General features: G+C 43.0%; 1 protein-coding gene across 11 annotated transcripts in view; it reads right to left on the bottom strand.

The window, feature by feature from the left end:
- Positions 1-20,743, bottom strand: part of mef2cb (myocyte enhancer factor 2cb) — a 70,374-nt gene that overhangs the window by 10,402 nt on the left and 39,229 nt on the right. For 6 of the 11 annotated variants that reach the window (XM_039802676.1, XM_039802674.1, XM_039802677.1 and 3 more), the window contains 2 exons: positions 17,145-17,348; positions 1,694-1,837 (listed from right to left, as the gene is read on the bottom strand). In XM_039802676.1, coding sequence (XP_039658610.1) covers positions 1,694-1,837; positions 17,145-17,348 — 348 coding nt within the window. Of the gene's footprint in view, positions 1-1,359; positions 1,498-1,693; positions 1,838-17,144; positions 17,349-20,743 lie in introns of all 11 variants that reach the window. The other 5 variants (XM_039802678.1, XM_039802679.1, XM_039802681.1 and 2 more) reach the window with 2 other exon arrangements.

Genomic DNA, 20,743 nt, shown 5'->3' with positions numbered 1-20,743 from the left:
TTTGCAGGCCAAATATTATTTCATTGCAGGCCTCTGAACGTTTTGCTTTTACTGCAACTTTACACAGGCAAAATCTTTCTTTTATTACCAGTGAGGGGCTGTCTCTGGTTCGGTTTTATTTTTTGAAGACTTTTCGTAATTTCTTCCATCTCGGATTCCTTGTTGGAGCTCTTATACCTCAAGACTTCCCTATGCAGTGTTTTCTAAGAGTGGGGGAGCTGTGCCTATGCGCACATTTGTGTGTACACGCACCCCTTCCCTGGGTGTAAGGGCCCCGTCTGTAAGCTGTCCTTTAACTGGTGCCATCCTTCCTGTTTTCACTCATCTGCCTCCTCCGTCTCTCCCCACAGTCCCCTCAACAGTCCCCTGCAATCCACAGGCCCAGTGCTTGGCAGCCACCCTGACCACACACTGAACTGCCACTTGTTGTGTGCAGAGCCCCCCCCCCCGCCCAACACCACCACCTCTGCTGTTCCACCCCCGTCCCCACCCAGCTCCGATCCCAAACCCACCCTACACCGCCACGGCATCCCAGCTCACCAACCCCTGCCTTGCTTCTAACCACATCTCCCCCTGCTCCACGCGGCTTAGACACCACTTCTCTTCTCTAAATGATCTACCATGGAATTATCTCTTTCTCTGTAAGACTAGAGCACTAACCATTCCAACATGCTGCTTTCTGAATGAAAGGCAGGCTCAGTTTACATAGAGAGCAGCCTTTATTTTGCGGTTTCTGGCAGCTGGCTATAGATTACATTTGTTTGTAAAATTAACACAATATAATACAAATCCAGCCGCTCACATGTCTTGACACATCTGTTAACAAATAATCCGTTAGGCTACTGAAGACTTTGCCTAAAATTTATTTCAGTAAGGAGGAAAAATAATAAGAGATTTTGAATGTCTACTGCTATTTCATTGCCACAGTGCCTGTCCTTGTTGTTGCGGGTGACTGAGCGCTGTGTTTTGGTGCAGGAAAAGGAAAAGCACATGCAGACACCACACCTCCCCCGAGAGCCCGGCAAGGCATTATGGGTAACGGGTTCAAGGAGGGAACCCAGTAAGGTTCAAATTTGTCAGGAGAGAAAGTCTGCAATTACTATTGTAAAAATGCCTGCTAGTTATGGTTACAGTCATGTCAAATTAGAGGACTGTTCCTCAACTGTAATCAAGCAAAATCAAGTCATTTTTTTCCTCTGTAAGTATACAATATCATTTCACTCTTACTCTCACTCTCACTTTGTCTATTTAGTCTAGTGGCAAACAATGGTGGTTAGCTGGGTTAGCTCAACAGTTACTGGCCAGTCAGCATTTTGTTAGCCTGCTGAGGATGCTGCGTAGCGTCAACCCAGTACTTACAGGTATCTTATGAGTTTTAATCATGTGATCAAACTCCTCATTAATCTGTTTGTATTTCTCCTCAGTGCGTGGGGTGAGGATGAGAGTCGACTCGAGTTCCGGACTTTCGCCGCCTTTGTTCTCCTTCCTGCTTAATGCCTGCCAGGTCCCACACAACCACAGAGACGGACGGAGGGAGACACAGATGAAGGGACGGAGAGATGGGTGGTAGGGGACAGATGACGACAAAAACGAGGAGACGAGGACGAAGCGACAGAAAGCATAGGGGGAGAAGAAGGGAGAGAGAGGAAAGAAAGATGAGAGGAAGGTTCAGGGTTTAACAAGAGGTACTTACACACAGTCTCTGTCTGCTGATCATCAGATCAATGTCCTCGTTTATTTTCCTGTACTTGTCCTCGGACTCGGGGCTGTGGCCGACCGAGTCGTCTGCATCAGGGTCTGGGCTGTCACAGCCGTTTAGGCCCTTCTTTCTCAATGTCTGCAAACAGAGTAGTTGCACAACATAGTTGAAGGGCTTTGTGTTAGGGAACAGTGACCCACAGAGGGACAATGGTGATGACCTGTGAGGAGGCACCCTTTAGAATGAACTACCAATTAGAGGAAGTTTGGGAAACCATTGAAAGATTTCTTTAACAGAAGTATATCTTGATTTATTTCAAATGAATAGATTTTGCAAAGTACTGAGAAAAGTGGGTCTCTTTCTGAGAAATTGTTATAGAAAAGAAATGAATCATTTTTGGCAGGCTCCATTCTAACCTCCATCAACACGGGGTGACACGAGGATACGCTGGCCGCTTTGTGAACATAAAAAGAAAAACATGCAGCTAAACATTCAAGATGGCACAAAGGATTTAATCACATTCAATAACAAGACGTAACAAGTGATCAAACTCTTGACCGAGTGACAAATCATGGGACTCTGAAACCTCGTAATTACACAGGAAAGGGAAAAAGTCATAAAAGTAAAACACATTTCATAACCATAATCATCAGTGTGTCATGAAACCAAATTAAAATATAGTTGAGTTGCTCGAGTCCATAACTTTGGTATTTGTGCTATTAAATGTGGCAGTTTCTGTTTTGGCCACCTGATGGCCACCTGCCCCCATTAGAGTGGCCAGAAAACAGCAGACAAGCAGAGACGCACACCCTCCACTCGCTCACCACTCCCTCCGAGTGGATGAGAGACACGGACAAAGAGAGCGTAAGAGGCAGAGAGAGAGAGAGAGAGAGAGCTGCGTCTGTCCTTTTTTAGATATTGTTGACAACCATAACAACAGGGATAAGTTTCAGAGCACATTACTGTGTGTGATAGCACGAGGGTATGTTTGCTTGAGCAAGCAGGCATGTACCGATAGGTGCTGTGTTCATTTGCCTCGTAAAAGTGAGAGACAAAGACAGAGCGGAAGAGAAGAAAAGTACAGTAGCTGACAGTTAGAGATCTCATCAAAGGCACCCCTCCCCATCCCGCTTTCACCCCCCTTCCCACTCTCCTCCTGGCTTTAATAAAGGGAGATTAGTCTACAGGAGGAATATCACGGGCCTGCTCCTGTCTGTGCAGTCGTCGCTTCACACTGCGCTCTCCTACTTTCATCTGAAGCTCCATATCAGACAGACGTAATTAAATTTACTTTAGCACACCCTGTATTTGATGCTGATCAAGTGTGTGTGTGTGTGTCTCTCTCTCTCTCTCTCTGTGTATATGTTGGAGTGTGTGTATGTGTGTCTACTGGTGCGTGTGTGTGTGTGTGTTTGTGTGGGAGGGAAAAGAGGGGAACGAGTCTGTGTTTGTGTGTGCATGTGTGGGTGTGTGAGAGTGGGTGTTAGCGTCAAGAAAAAAGAAAGAAAGACTGAGCAGGAGCAAGGAGGAAGATAGATGCTAAGATAAGTTAATCTCAGTGAACTTCTTCCTCTCGTTTTTTTTTGTCTCCGTCAGTACTCACTAACGGAAGAGATACGAGTGCTAGCTACTCCATCACAACCAGCAACAGAAGTGACAGGGAGCGATCTGCCTGCTTAGAAAACAAATAACAATCCAGTCATCTCTCATGTCAGCACAACAAAGGCCTGTTTTGAGTGTGGTTTTAGTGAACTTAGAGGGCTTCTTTTGTTTGTGTGATAACTGTTTGATTCCTGAGGCGTCTCGTGGCGAGGCAGCTACTGTAAGCGTGTCAACATTTGCTGGCTCTCCTCTTCTCTCTCTGAATCCCCACTTGGCCCCCAGAGTGGAAATCTGGAATTCTGAATTTGAAAGCATCTCTCACATCTTTGACAGTCTTCAGGAAATCACACCAACAAGGCGGTGCAGGAGATCTGACTTCTAACAGACCCACAGTGAATCAAGCACTCCTGCTCTATCAGAGGTGGATGAGTCAAAAGAACAAAGGGGTTGCAGAGGTTCAGCATGCTGTCTTTTTTGGCAAAGGCGTGAGATGTAAAACTTTGGCTATTTCTTTTGTGTAGTTTCATTCTGGCCTCGGCGATGCATCATATCGAACTGACAAGAGCTGAACCACTGGCCTTTTTCTGTTCACATGAGAATGCATGCAAGAAAAACAACTTTTCTTCCTACTTGCACAGAGTTCCACCACCTACCGGCGCCGGCACAGAGTGCATGAGAGATTCAATTCCATTCTAGGAAGAATAGCAGTGGTGCATTGCTGGAAGAGGAGAAAGAGTGCTGGGGTAAAGGTGACATCCATATGGGGTAACTGAGCTGGTGGTCTGGCAGGGGGGGTTGGGCAGTGGTTGCATCGGGTGTTGATTGGGTGTAGGGTGCCAGGGTATGAGTGTTATATGACTTTAAAGCATGTGGCCCAAGCTTAGCTTTCCACCGGGGCTCAGCACATTGAGGGTGCGGTACAAGGGCGGTATGCCACTCATCCCAGTTATTCCCACCTGTTTAAAGACATCACACCTGTTGCCAAAGGCTGACACACAACCCAACAACCAATCAGATCCGTTGGGGTGCTCATATAGCCATAGAAGGGCATCTCACTCTTGCGCTCTGAACCTCACCACCCTAACGCCCTACTCTCATCATCCTATATATTTTCCCCTTCTCGAATAGCTCATTGCTTAATATGTGCCCTGGATTTGTTATGTGTTTCATGGCTCTGCGCCAGAGTCATCAACTGGTCCAAACAAGGCTTTGAGTCTCTTATTCAGTGACATCATCACTATATAAGACACTTCAAAGACATACATTTCAAAATAATGGAGAGAATAATGATCATTGGAAAAGGAGCCCCTACCCTTATATTGAAAGACACAGGAGTATGGGTATGAAGAGCTGGCATGGAAATAGAGTCTTTGGGGAATACGCTAATAGGATGAGGATTAAACAAAAACACTTTGGTGCAGTTCACTTGTGCCAAGAATTCACAAAATATTCACCCAAATTATCATTCTCATTTTAAAATGATTCAATTTCACAAGTAACTTGGATTTTCAGTTTTTATAAAGGAATGCTCATTATTTCATTCTTACAAAATGACTGCTGGCATAAAAGGAAAACATTTCAAACAGCTATATTTAAGTTTATAGCAATTGTATTGCCTCTGTATACTAAAGCATTTTTCCATTGTTAATGAATTAACCATTGTATTTCTTTTTGTAGTATTTATCAGACAGTCAGTTTATTTTGAAATAAAAACACGAACCAAACACAATGTCCTGTATTCCTGCTACAGTTTAAAATGTGGGCATACTATGACGTGAGAAACCAATTCATAAGAGTTAAGCTACAAAACTACAAACTACTACAATATGAGCAATCACCGGGCATGTTACAAAGAGGGAGTAGAGAAAATGTGAGAAAAGAAGAGGAAGGAGAAAACTTATTACTGAGAGGAAAGACTGCAACAAAGCTGTGTATGCTTGCTTGGCTCGGTGTCTTTCTCTGTGGCCCCTTTGGAGGCTTGCTCCTAATTAAACTCCTTCTTCATGATGCTCCCTCATGACTCGACTTGTCACAGGGCCTGTGTGAAGCAGGCACAGCAGCATAGACACAGTGTCCTACATATTTAGAACTCCGTCTCATCTGGACCCTTAAGCTCTGCACCCTCAGCTAGGCTGGCCTAGACTGGGCTGTGCTAAAATGTAGCTAAGATGGGCTAGTGGGCTAGAGTGAGCAAGGCAAGTAAGGCAACCTGGGCTACATTGAAATAATCAGAGGCTGAGTGAAGCAGGCGTGAGATACAAGGGAACTGAATCATATTGTATATTGCTTGGTGTTAGTACATCTGTCAAAGATTTCAGTTCTCTGATGTTTTAATTGCAGGAAAAGGTCCAGCTGTGTACTCATTTCATAGTTTAGGGTGTGGGTAATAACTTCATGTAGCTCTTGAGAAAAAAACTGTGGAGGGTATTTGGGTGTGAATTCTGGGTGGCCCCAGGGGGTCTGCTAGGGACAGCTGACGCCTGCCCAGAGCTCCTGCCATACCAGGATCCGTCTGCTCGGCATTCTGCCACCCTGCTCACCCTCTCTATCCCTCTATCCATCTTTCTGCCTTCATCTTTCTGTCTCAGTCTGCTCTCTGTCTTTGTCTCCCTACCTCTGTCCTCTTCCCCTCATTTTCTGCAATACTACCATGTCTCAACAGAAGCTGAGTCAAAACATTGTTGGCTTGATGGGTACATCTTTATTTGTAATATACTCAGGCTAGTTGTTGGGTTGTGTTTGGAAAGAGCCTCATTGCTGACCATTCCCTTCTGCAGTTATCTTGGCAGTGGCCGAAGGGTACGACACATTCAATATTGTGTTTATTGCTATTGGCGAGAGCCAGGCCAGTGAATGTTTCTCAATGTCTTCAACCCAATGGCTGACAGCATCAGTGAAAAACCCTCTACAAAAACAGCCAGTTTATAATAGGTCTTTTATATCTTTGCCAACACTGTATGGTCTTCAGAATACACATACTACTGTAAGCAAAACCAAGACTTATGAAAGAAGATAGTATTGTACCAGAGCACAAAGGGTTTTCTCCAATAAATTCAGCAGTTTATGGTTTTTCAGTATATTTCAGCAGTCGATGAAAAACAAGTCACTGACAGACGAGCACAATATAAAAGCATCATAACTGTGCCACTTATGGTTAATCATGTTTGCTGTGCTGCTAAAATATAATAAAATTTTACTGGAATAAACAGCTTTGCCTGGCAGGGTCTCAGCCACTGTTTGTCACAATGTTAACATTTGGTAGAGAACAGATTGAATTACTCAGACTATCAGAGACACTCCTTGAAGACATGACAGTATGCAAATTATACAGACCTGCCTTCAGAATGTGTGTAGGTTGAGTGTGGCCACAGCGTGCACCTACAGTGTGCACTAAAGTCTTTTAAGTAACTGGTTTATGACCCAAAAGTACACAGCAATGGAATTTAAAAGGGCTCCCAAATAATCTTTAAGAAAATGTCATCTAAAGCTAGGGGCTATTTTTTTTAATGCAAAATGTACCAAAGTTTGAATGAAATATGGCAGGTTTAACCTAAAAAAAACCTACAGTACTTTTTCTTTGACTGGTCTTTACACTAACTTACAAACACAAGATTTTAGCCCATCCTCACCCAGAAAACAACCATATGGGTCGATCATGCAAGCAGCTCATAATGACCGACAATTACGTTTCTTATTAGGCATCAACCTCTCGTGGCTGTATTAAGTTATCGCGAGAGCAAATGAGAAAAAGAGGTGACAAAGTATAAGAGCACCAAATTACATGTAAGGAGGCAGGATGGATCAAACAAACAGGACTTTCACTCAGGAGACTGGGTTTCAAACAAAAGTCAACTAAGTTTTACCCATTAGTTTTACGGACCTTAGTCTGTGAAGCCATGACTCATTTTAAGCCAATTCCTGAAAGTATTAACTAGTGTTTAAAACTGTGCCCCATATGTTAAATAGAATGGTCACATGATTACGCTCACATGACTAAACCGCCAATAATAAAACGGTCGAATGTGTTGTTTTGGGAGTCTTTGGAAAAAGTCCTTTAATGTCGTTTAGGTATGGGGATGTGTTGCAAGATGTAGATCATGACTGTTTTAGGGGAAAAAGGTGACAAAAAGAGGAAACGTTTGGGACGCCACAGGACAACAGGGAGCTCCCTCGCTTTTAACATTTGACAAACTCAATTTCGTCAGAGCAGATTGGTAAAGGCCAATGTGGCTCAGTGTCAGTAGGGGTGAGACAGCGGGGAAAAACGTTGTCCCTTCCCATCACAAATAACAAGATGCTGGTGGTCACGAAGTGGACCCGCGGTTGATTAAGAGCCCCTAGCACCACTGCACAATAAGCACACTCAGGGTGGCCTTGCTGCCGGCAGAGCTGGGGTAATAGTATGTTTGAGATGTGCTCTCATTCTCCTTATTTCTATTTCTTTTTCTGTCTGTCTGGCTCACTCTTACTTGCTCTCGTTTTGGTCTCTCCCCCTCACTCTCTCTGTCTCTCTCGCTCACTCTTTCTTTCTCTCCGCGTTTCAGAGTGGAGGGAACATCAGAGGGATCAGGCTGGCTTAGCTTATTGAAAGCAGATGGCAGACCAAAGGCAAGAAGGCCACAGTTTCATGAAGCGTGGTTTGAACATGCCAGGACCATGTCGAGGGGCATGCCCATGGATGATGGCTACATGGTGTGTGTGAGTGTGTGTATTTGTGTGAGCTTTGGGGAGGGGATGGTTGATTTTGTAGGTTACCAATCTGAGGAATGGGACCCCCAAATCACAGCCTGTCCCTGCCTGTTTTTTTTTCAGTCATCATCTGTGCATCCCAATGCACTGTTTGAGGCAACGTTTGAAAAAAAATAATGCATCAATGACTTTTCAGTGATTTTGGTGGCTTTGAAGCCCCTTACTCCTGGTGCCCTGCTGCACTATAATCAGGAATCAAAGGCTGGCGCCTGGGATCCATCATCTCTGGCAAAGTGGTCGTGTGTTCAGTAATAACACTGGCTAACTGTGTATGTAATTACTAGCTGTCTAGGGATTACTAGACTGACTAAACATTGAAAAAGAGAGTGAGAAGTAGAGCAAAAAATAGTGAAAAGTATTAAGAGTAAGTGAGAGAGACAGAACGATAACTGTGCACAAAAAGGTTCCTCCACATTTCTCCAAACTGTGGAAATGCAATGGTGCATGTGCTAAAATCACCATTAAGAAAACCTGCTGCAGACGAGAGCCCACTCACAGACAGACAGTCTTAGCTAGCCAGTACACAGCACAATACCAGATGGTGCAGTGTTTCCCATATGGAATAGACAAACACTAAGCACATGTCAGAATCCAACACTGTTTGCTACAGCAGCATCCCGGCCCTGGGAACAAAGTGGTCATTCACACTAGTCACTACACTGTATAATTACCCAGATAGACATTATGCGACACAATGCCAGCTCAGTGAAACTGGATAAAGAGGGCACTTATGTCTGCACCCTCAACCTTCCCCTCTTTCATCCTGTCTATGCTCCAGTTGCATAATTTGTCTCTATTCAAATGAGAGAAATGAGAATGTGTCTATATGTTCTTCTGATTCAACATTAAAATCAATTTGCCATGGATAAATTGTATGTGGAAAACACTCTCATACTTGCTTTATATACAGTAATGCCATTTTCCAGCTGTGACTGCACTGTGACATTATCAATAAAGCTTTCAATTGCATACTTAAGTTATTATCAGATAATAATAGTCTAACAGCCTCAGCAAAATGACTCCAGTTTTCTTTGCGTGGCAAGGGGTAAAACTTCAAGTCACCCTCCGGCCACTCTCTATTCCTTCTTTGTCCCCCTACCAATCGCCACTTATCGTCTTTTGTCACTCTGTCTCTTATCGCGTGGTGCCACAGCAGGGAAAGGGAGCCTGAGGGAGGCCTTGAGTAACAATGACCAGCCGGTTGACCTCTATACTGGGACCTTGAGTTTCCACACCCTGTCCAAAGCAGCAATCGTGGCAGGGGAGGGGCTGAGGCCAGGGCCAGGAGGGAAGCTCCAGGCAGGGTAGGGAATGCCATCTATAAAAATAGATCTTCATTATTCTGAATTTTCCACAAATAGTTTCAAAGAACAAGGCATCATTTCATCTTAATGGCTGGCGTGAATTGTTTTGGGCTGTGTAGTGGAAAAAGCCTTGCCTTTTGGCAGCGTGGCCTCAGAAGTGGCCTGCCTTTTTCACCGCTCCACACCACAGGGACCACATATTGGCACATTTCAAACAGTCTATTTTTAAAACCTCTTCTTGTTGTTGTGTGAGTACCTCAGACTTCCGCTTCAGTATATTGACCTTAAAAAACACCTCTGACAGAGATCCAAGTGCTACTTAGTCTGAGGTTCTGCTTTTCTGGGCAGCGGGCGTCTGATGTGGAACAAAATGCTGAGCCTGTAGATCACATACATTATCTGTCATCTTGCTCTTAGCCACTCTTAAGAAGTGGAAGAGGCATATAGTCTATAAAATAGGAACTCAGTAAACTTGCTCTCTTTATGTCTGAGGCTGGCGCCACAGACAGATGTGTTCTAGTGTGCCAGGCTAAACCTTAGAGCAGACAGTGTTCAGCTGGGTAAGGATAATTACTTGTTTGTGTGAGGGTGACACCTCTTTTGTCCCTGGGTTTGTCCCTGGTATCATAGTCTGATTAAAACTTAATTCTATTGACATGGATAATATAACTTTTCAGAAATGTATTTTCTCGGTAATAAAAAAGTTTCTGAAAACAACCAGACAGGAACCCTCTGTTTGTTAAAGTGTGTGTGTGTGTGTGTGTGGGGGGGGGGGCGGGGTAGAAAAACAAGTGAATTGAATAATAGACTTCTTTATCCAAGGGATCAGATGTTTATGGTCTCAGATCAATGGTCTTATGCATGTGGTCGCCGAGGGCAACTCTTCATGGTCGGTCCTCAGTAAGAGAGATGGAGTCTGAATGAATTCTCTGACACTTCGCTTACTCACTCCTCTGTTTCAAAAACAACCCCCACCCACCCTGTTTCAAACACAAGGAGGGGAGAGAGAGAGAGAGAGAGAGAGAGAGAGAGAGAGAGAGAGAGAGAGAGAGAGAGAGAGAGAGAGAGATTCCATGCCTATTCTTCTACCCTCTCCAAGCAAGGACCGCCAACTAGGCAACTATTTTTAGCTTCACCACACACTATTTTTAGACCACTACCACTTTTTGAAGCAATTATTAGAAAAAAAAACGTGCATCAAATAACAGAGAGCGATAGTGGTGGTTGTTTTGGGGGTGGTGCTTTATTTTGACCATCAAACAAACTAGTTTTTATGTGGAAGTGTGAAGGAAATGGAGTGACTTATATGTGGATACATTTGTTTTTTTTTGCCTTGTGCTTTTTGTCTCACCGCCCTTTTCTATGCATTAGAACAAACAATTGTCAATCTGAAAGCTTCAAGTCCGAACCGAAGAGGACAGAGACGGGTGTAGACGGGAAAAGGAGGAGGACAAAGGCACGCCTCTGTTTGTGGAATTCACCATACTATGAACACTGGAGACTTGTTTTTTTCACATATATAATATATGGTAACTTGTTTATTTCTTCACTAACCTTAGAGCTTGTTTGTAACTCTGTGAAAGCTTCCAGAGCCAACTTTACCATTGTTGTTAGCACTGAATATAAATTATGAACTGAAGGTAGAGGTGTGAAAAGTTCTTGACTCTTCAACATGACATTCTCAACCCTATGTACCAGGGGTCTTCAACGTTTTTTAAGCAAAGGACCCCTTAACTGAAAGAGAGACAAAGCAGGGACCCCATCCTACATAAATTTTATAAAATGAAGTTGCATATTAAACTGGGCCTACAATAATGTGTAGTGCGGCCTAAAGTCTTTATCCACACATTTTTAATGAATAGAATAATAAGCTATTAAAATAATAATTGGTGGCATGATTTTATAAATCATGTTTTAATGTTAACAATACATGTAGCACAGTTAATCTTTCGGATTAACTGTATGTATCTGTGGATGGCTACCTTACCTATACGCCAGCAAGCCTAGCAATGGGTTTTTTTTCACAAAAGAGGCTGATCTATATGTACTGATAATATGTTAGATTCATGTTAAGCATTTTAAAGTTTGACATTTTTTTTCGAAATATTAATAGTTTGGTGGCCCCCCCGTAACTCGGAGGACCCACTGTTGAAGATCTCTGCTATATACCAACTAGCATCGTTTTTTTTAGTTTTTTTTTAAAGATGTGCTGTGGCGTGTGACAAACTGTCTTCAGAGTCTTTGTTTTAACAAACTGTGATACTGTTAGCTTTCCAATGTCACAAACTTAATTTTTTTAGTCAGTCAAAGCAGCTTCAGACCTTAATCCTCAGCCCACCAGGAAAAACAAGCCGCGCTGCTGATCTCTCGTCACTCGCAAACACCAAGGCAATATGATCTCTGTGACAACCAAACCCCTTACCTACCTCCACCCCATGTTGCACCGAGTGTACCCTATCCTAACAACCTCAGAACGACTCCACACAAAATTACTGTGGACAAATGTAAGACAGGAGATATGATATGACTCCCTTATTTCTCTTGGATGCTGAGACATGTCAAAGTCGTACAGGATAAATTAGTGAAGGCATTCAAGCCAGAGTAATTATACAGTATTTGAGAGCCATGAGAAGAAGTCATTCAGTGGGCTGATCAACACAGAAAACTCCTTAAGGCTAATTTTCTCCATGCTGTTTAGAAACCAAACAAGCACATAGAATAGCACACATGCTGGAAAATATTTTCACAAGAGCGAGGCAGAACATGAGCACACTGGCACTTCAGAGAGGGAGATCACATGTCCTGTTGACTTGCGAGAATATTATGAGAAAGCAGAGAAAAAGATGTTTGAATTAATAAAGAAGGAGATTTTTGAGGTAAATCACAGTGAAATCTGCCAAATTAGTACATAGAGTGTGTGGGAAATCATGTTTTGTTTGCCAATTGAAACAAGACATGCAGTGAACTGGTGTGGATAAGCTACATTACTCGTTTTCTTTTTGCCATCTCCAAGACATACCGCCTTAATTTACTTTCGCTTTATGTTTCTTCATTTCCACCCCCTCTAACTTTCCCCTCCCTCCCTCCAGTGGACTGTCACTGGGCTGAAATCACACCTGTGCTTCTCACACATCTCGGCACACGGGTGAAACATATGCAGGGTGAAACATGGTGAGGGAGCTTTGCTGAATCTCATTAGCCAAGCGGGTAGTCATTAACAGAATGACCTTTGGAAATAATTACCAGCCTTCCTCCCTCCATCCCTCTTTCCCTCCCTCCTTCTCTTCTCACACTCATCTATCCCTCTGTCCCTCCCCTTCCCCCTCTCATTCAATACTTCCTAGGTGAGGACAGGGTAGAGAAAAGGAGAAAAGAAGGGAGAGAAATGAGTTAAGGATAGGTGGTAAGGCAGGTCCCTGCTGCTGCTGTTTAGGATTACAGGGTGAGCTGAACTTTCAGATTAGGTTAATCTGCTGGAAATGGGATTGGCCAACAGCCTTTCCTCTGGCAGGTAGGCAAGCAGGTCAGCTCAGTACTAAGAGGCATGTGCCATTCCATGTGATACTTGAGCCAACGGTGTGCTGTGCTGGCTGAGGTCATCGCAATGCCGTCAGCTCTGCAGGGTTCGAGCCAATTGTCACCATGTATGTACGCACGCATACACATGCATGCAGAGCGAGCACACAATTACAGGCCAAACACACTTTTTTGTGTGTGCATACAAGCACAATAGCTCATACTGTATATGCACATGCATTACACACAAATATTATAGCATCCCTGACTCCTTTCACTTAGGTATATCCAGGCATTAAAGGGATATAGCTCACTCGCTAACCCTTTAGTTGTTTCACAAACCTGTGTTCTTTGTTTCAACAGAGGGGAGAACAAACACATTGTGGAACAGGGATTTGGCACAGCCCAAGTGTGTTTTGGATTTGGGGCCGCTCAATCACAGCAAGAACCAGCCAGCGCCGCTTAGGTTTGGGCTAGATTTGCAAACATCGGGAGGGAAAAGAAAGGACTCTTTCATGGGCTTTTGCAATTAACAACCCCCATTCTGGCATAATATATCAGCAATAAGAGCTGAAAGTGATTGTTCTTAAGCAGGAATAAAAAAGAGAGGAAAAAGGAGAGATGGATCTATTCTCTTGTCATTTCCCAACACGGCTTCCCATTTCTCCTCTAATGCCGTTCGCATGTCCAGGAAACCGGCCTGGCAGACAGCGAGTATAGGAAATCTATCTGCGTGTTTGACTGTTTTATCTGGAGCCAGACTCGGAGTGTACTGTAGACCTGCCAGGACGACACATTTGGATCTCTTGGACATCCAATGATGGGAGGATCTGCCTCTGTGTTTGCTTTCATCAGCTACGAGAGCCTAGAAGAGCTTACATGTCTCTTTGAACAATTAGTATTAATTAAGTGGACCTCCCCACTTGTTTATGTAACAGCTGATAACACTGTGTAGGACATATTTTATTACAGTCTCATGGGTGGAGTATCTGCTAGTTTAGATACCACTGTAACCTGCGTAACAATACCTGTGGTTTGGGATTAAATGAAGAATAAAAAAAAAACATGCCCTTAGTTTTTTTTTCAGATTGCCATTGTTTTTATGTGATTATTATGGTTTTCTGGGTGTCATGCGTTGTGAATGTGACAATAATAAGCCATTTAGATTAGCACTGCCTGATTTGATTTACCACTTGTGCTCTGAAGAGGGTTAGCTTTGGTTACTTGGTCTTTTGCTTTCACAGATATTTGTGGAAGTATCATTCCCAGCTGAAACTGTTTTCAAGTGAGTCATCAAGACCTTCTTTTACCATCTCATCTCTTCTCTTCTCTCTCTCTCTCTCTCTCTCTCTCTCTATCTATCTTTCAACCCCACTATTTCAGTCTTTCACATACATACCCATCCATTGACCCATCCATTCAACCTAATGCAAAAAATCTTAGAGATTATATATGTTCAATGAAAAACTGGATACAAAAGGAAAGAAAAAGAGTGAGGGAGAGACAGAAAAAAAGCCCTCCAGCCGCCTGTAAACATGCTGTAGCTAGAGAGGCTGTGCAACGCTCTCAGTGCCGCTCTCTCAACAACGCTAATTATCAACCAAAGACATGCTAATTACACAGAGCTTTATTGCTAATGTAGCAGGCCTCTATGCCAGCCGCCCACACTCTGAGCTCCGCTCCCCTACCTCTGCCTCTCCTCCCACTACACCTTCAGGCACAGCAGCAACAGAGGGAGAGAGATACATGCAGTTTGTATACTTCTAAAGACAAGAGCTTTCTGCACATTTTAAATTAAATACGCCACATATCCATGTCATGTTTAAGGCCTTATTGTTCCTCTGTGCAGGGGGAACCTAGATTTCATTTACACCCCTAAATCCAGCCCTTCATCTTGTTCCTGACCTCCTCCTCATCATCGTGCCATCTCAACAGGAAGTCTGCTTCGCTCCTGCCTCCCCCCAGACTCAACAACCCACCCACGTTCCTGCAACTGTGACGTAGCCTAGCAGCGGAACACAAGGCTCAGCAGGAGAGATCCAACCCCACCGTTCCCCTTGCTCCCCCTCCCTCACCGCACACCCTCCTACTGCCCGTGCTAAAACATGCTAGTGTCAGCCCTGTGGCCAATCCTGTTAGCACGCCAAAGCTAAGGCTGAAGGCCTCTTCAGATCGATTTCTCCCGCTGTGAGTTGCTCAGAGTCCTCCAGGGATCACAGTGTAGGTAGTGCTCCACAGCACACTCCCCCACTAGGCTCTTTAGCGTCTTCCCGACACGGCTGTTTACACGTTAGCCATCCTCTGCTCTCTAATGGAGACATAGTTAAAGAGAGAGCTTCAAAGCAGGGAGCTCTCGTCACAGGCACAGGCTGAAACATGTGACAACTCTCTTCATGGGTTCAGCTGGAGCAGGCTAATACACTGACTATACAGTGGCTGAAGGGCTTGCTGCATCAAGGATATCAGTGCTTACGAGCACACTAGGGATATGAGTGGATGCTAAATGGGTTAATGTAAATGATATAATGCATAGAGGATTCTTTTTTTTTATCCCTTCTGATATACTTGGATACGATTAATTTTGCACAAACTGTGGCAACTCATTTGGATTTTTTACAAGACTCAAACTATGGGGACACCACATAGATTTAAACACTGTTACAGATGTTTAATGTTTCAGAGTTGCACATTGTATTATAACTATGACAAAACTGATTTCATGTTTAAAAAAAAAAAGAATCTAAGCTTACAAAGTTATAGCCTCAGCCACATTAAGAATAATAAAAGGAAGGGAACCACAAACCACATCTATGTATGCTGTTTTCTTATCTCCAAATATGATATGAAGGAAGAGGTAATTATATAAAGGCTGGGAATAATGTAAGGTGAAATATCTTCCAAAGACAGAGACATTTGATATCAATGTGTAAATTCAAAAGGTTTGTAGTCAGGTGCAGAGTGCCATCTGGAATAGCAGGACTGTTCCCGGTGGGCCTGTCCACCCGTGGGCGGGCGACAAGCCCAGCAACACCCATATGAAAAGATAAACATGCCTCATGCTGTTTGATTCTGTGTTAGAGTGGCCAACCAGCTCCAATAGGTGCGTGCTAAGTGTATACATTCATTACATCTCACTGGGTCCCCACTTTTCCCTTTCAGTCCTTTTTAAATCCAGGCATACAATGGCAGACTATAGTGTTGTGCATGAATTGTGAACTAGTGTGAACTCTAACAAATTAACAGTATGCTGCCATTAGATGTCTGATTAATTACAAACGGAGTATGCATACACAATAAAAACAAGATTTGGATTTATTATTATAATCATTATTTGTTATTTATTACCATATGAACTGTAAAAAAAAAAGATGTACCGGATATATAGAAAAAAACTTCTATTTAATGTAATATTGCAGGAATTGCATTTAAAATAATATAAAAATGATATTGATTTTAAAGAATTTATGTAACACTCAGACAAAGAAAATGTTTTGTTTTTTTCAATATTGTGGGACAGGTGCGGTATAATCAGCAAGCCCAGTGTGAGTGTAAATGTGTGTGCGCAAGAGAAAGGGATAAACTCTGCATGAATGCATGCATGTCTGTGTTCGTGGCCCACCGGGTTTGTCAGAGCTACAGTGTGAATGTTGCATAACAAGTTCATGTTGAGAGCTTAAGGATCCTGGAGGGTGCCAGTGTCATTTCCTGCTTTATCTACCTGCCTACTGGTTGGCCTGACGGCGCTGTTTAACATCGCCTCGAGCCACAATAGCGACATGTGTCCAAAGCAAGTCAGATCAACATCCTCGTCTATGAGGCACATCAATGGTGACAAGATGGCGAGGGCAGGGACTTGTGGTTGCACACCACAGGGGACAGTCTGAAAGGTCCAGATCAATGATAGGCTACCACTTTTGGTTTACAAAGTACACACAACACAAAGAGGCAATATGTATGAACATATCTTTATGAAATAAAGACATAATGTGAGTCCTCAAATACCTTTTTTTTAAATTTTTTTAAGTGATTGATATTTGGACTGAGCTCTTGGGGAAGACCGACCAACTATGGGAGCAATTATTTCTTACGCTGTGTTAGGTGTGAAGACCAAAAGAAAGAAGTAAGGGTTGCTGAATGAGTCACAAATGCTGTAACCATCTGTCTGCTTCTGCGTTTTTTTGTGTGTTTGCATGAGTGTGCATGTGCCTGTGCACACACGTGTGCTCCCGTGCATCGGTGTGCATGCGTGCCGTCTGCGTGTTCTTGTAACTTACCTCCACAATATCAGAGTTGGTCCTGCTCTCATGGGGCTCATTGTACTCTGTGTATTTAAGCAGGACCTTGTCCATGTCTGTGCTGGCATACTGGAACAGCTTGTTGGTGCTATTGAAGATGATCAGGGCAATCTCACAGTCACACAGCACACTCAGCTCATACGCCTTCTTCATCAGGCCAAACTTTCGCTTTGTAAATGTCACCTAAAAGAAGGAGATAAAAACAATATTCACAGTGAGGCATTAAAGATGTATGTTTACACATACAGGGTCACTGAACGGAATCTGGCTCACCTATAATCAAATCAATATTCTTTTCTGACTTGTCATCATTTAATTATAGCAAAAGTCCCCCACTCATGACGTATTTACTGTGTAATGAGGGAATAAATAGGAATCGGACATAACAACATTTTCTCTTTAAAATGAGTAATTCTCAGCAAAACCGAATTAAAGGAAAGTGAAGTCTGCTGATGGTTCAACACCCCCGACTGTAACAGTCCATCCACTATACCAGGAAAAAGAAAAAAAAAAGAAAGAAGCTGGGCTCGTATTTAAGGAACTGAAAATAATCTGTCTCAGACAGATAACAGTAAGATCAGAAGATCAGTTATTGCTTGTACATCAAAGCGCACAGAGGTTTATCACGGAAAATATGTCACGTTAAATCGTCCCTTTCATATGGCCCGACCACTCCCGCTTTTACACAAAAGAAATACACATACTTATAACCGTTTTAATCTGAAAAAGTAGCTGAGGCATACTATTTTCTCACTGTGAATTTACCACACATTGTTCAGTTGTTTTGTTGCCCAATTAACTGCCTCTCATAGCAAATAACAACCCATTGATATAAATAACGGATGGGTTCCCTGACGGTGCTTGAAGCTATTTGTGAGTGCTCAAATAATGACAATGCACTCAACTTAAACCACATAAATACTCTTCTCAAATGGGGCCTTTTTTCTCTCTCTGTCTCTTGGTATGTGTGTGCACGCGCGCGCGTGCGTGCGTGCGTGAGGCCCAAGTCTGGTACCTTTAATAACACACGGACACAAGTGCCCACACTGTCAAAATAGAACAGCCTCTATTCCTCTATTGTTTGGATCAAAACTAGAGCAGTGAAAGTGAGTTAATTCCAGTGAGCTGCACCTGGTTTCTTTTCCAAGCCATGTGTGCAAGCTTTTTGGCTGTATGGGAAAACGAGAAAATGTGCAACTGCCAGCTTCCTTCTCTAAGCAACACTGCTTTTTTGTATTGAGTTTTCTTTGATTTCCTTCTGTGACTGTGTATTATTTACATTGGAGATCTGTATTGACAAAGCTTTTTTTACAGAGAGGAAATACTGCCAGGACTGTGCCCAGCTGGTAGCTAATGATCTCAGTTTGTTGATTAACTGCATGTTTGTCTATTCTCTTCTGACACTTAAGTGGGCCAAAAAACACAGAATAAATACCTCCCAACACTCAGTTAAACATGCTCTGAATACGATTATAAAGGCTATAAAAACATTTATAAAGAAAGTCTTTAAAGGAGGATCTCTGTGTGTGGTAAATCAGGATAATGCATGAATAGATTTGCGGCATAAATCTGTAATGCATTGCCCTTCACATTTTCTCTTTACAACTCCGAGGTCTGAAAGAGGAGATAGGGTTGAATGGATATTGATAGATGGTTTTGGATTTCTTGAAATCATATCGCCCAGGATGCACCAGGGAAACTGAATATCAAACTATCCCTCACCTTCACCCTGTCTTTCTCCCTGTCTCCCTCTCCACTATGAACTGCCTTGTCCTGGACCAGTTTCCCCCCCGTTAAAGTTTTCCAGTGATGTCATCTCGTCACGCTGAGCTATGTGTCAGACAGCAGAGGCTGAAACCAGAGACACGGACATTCTAACTCCTTTACAAACCGGTGTGTGCAATTTCAGGTTAGCTCGGCACAAACACGCATCTGATTCACTGGCGACATCAGAAGGAAAAGCTCCCCAGGCTCTAAATACCATGCTGACATTTACACAGTCATACTGTAATGTGAAAAAAAAACAAGCCTCATTCTTAACGCCGTAAGATCAAAAGGCAATTTTCTGACAATAAGATTAATTGTCATTTCCAGCCTACTCTGAGCTGTACCATCCAACACAGAAACTAAAGGGGTCTGCCAGCCTCACAACCGCAGAGCTACAGTACAAATCGTACATGAGTGAGTGAATAAGATGACAGGACTGTAGGACGTAAGGTCAAAGCATACTATTCAGGAACAGGACATGTAGAGTGTTGTCTTCCCCTGGTGTTTTTTGATGCAAGGGGCACCGGGCCAAAACGCAGGACACAGCTAGCTGCCGGCCCAGCTCCGTTATCACCCACTCGCTCAGTCACACACACTCTGCTGGAGCCATTAATGTTTCAAAAGGTGGCACGTGGCGTACACAGTGGGCCGGGTGTGAGTCCCAGAGGTCCAGAGCTGCTAGTCTCAAAGGGGAGGTCCACATGCTGGCTCGGATCGCTCACATATTAGTGGACCACTCGGGAAACAGTGGCATAACCATGCACACAAACACAGCAGTGTTTGTTTTAAGTTTTACTTTGCTGCTTCTCATTTCAGCATGTTAAAAAAAATGAAAAGCAGAATCCAATCAAAACTTTCTTGAGCATCAACGTTTAAATGAGGAACTGAGCATGCATTTCCCCCATATAATAATTCACACATAGACTTACTTTAACACTACCATATGAAGAGAATGAGTGTGATTATGAAAAGCCTCAACTGACCAAACAATAACACCTCCATAAATATCGCACCACACCCCCACATCTCAATCTGACACGTACAACCTGCTACCTCCAAATCACATATATTGCTCACATATAACGCTATGCACACACATCGATAAATACCATAGACTGAATAAAATAGATAAATACACAGGCATATATGCAGTGCAAGCTTGCTTGAACACGTTTGAAAAGACGGTTGCCTTGCACATACATACTGTCTTGATGCTAAACACTGCTGCAAAACATCATGTGGGATGTGCTACTTTGTGCTGTACCTCAGCTATGCAATTTTTTTCATGAGGTAACTCTGTCGTGACTTCATGGCCTCACATGATGCCGTCATGTGACCCTTTCAGCCCATCAACATTCAAACTGGTGTTGTCACCACTGGCCTTTCCTGTGCCCACACAGCAGCTGTAAACTAGTGTGCTGGACAAGTATTTGAGGAGCGACTGCTCTTCACTCCGAGTGGGTAAAAACAGATGCTATGAATGGCACACACCTGATCTACGAACCTTTACAGATATCTGACAGTGAAAGACCCTGGATGCCTTTCTCAGCATAAAAATGATAATGACTGAAAAAGTGAGAACGTTGTCCATTCCTGATAAGGTTATAGTCTATGTTCATGAAATAATGAAATATTATGATAATAAAGTTATTTTGTAAGATGCACAGTAAATGGATGACCATTAAACATTTTTCTATGTGCAGCATTGTGTTATTATGTTATTATTTAAATTTATACTTTTATAGATTAAATTATAAGCACCTATACTTCTGAGGTGTAAGCTGGGCAATACATTTTTCTTTTACTAAATT

Source organism: Perca fluviatilis, chromosome 6 (assembly GCF_010015445.1).
Source record: "Perca fluviatilis chromosome 6, GENO_Pfluv_1.0, whole genome shotgun sequence".
NCBI classification, from domain to species: domain Eukaryota; kingdom Metazoa; phylum Chordata; class Actinopteri; order Perciformes; family Percidae; genus Perca; species Perca fluviatilis.
Note: the sequence above shows the minus strand (reverse complement) of the source record. Positions and strands in the feature narration are given on the sequence as shown.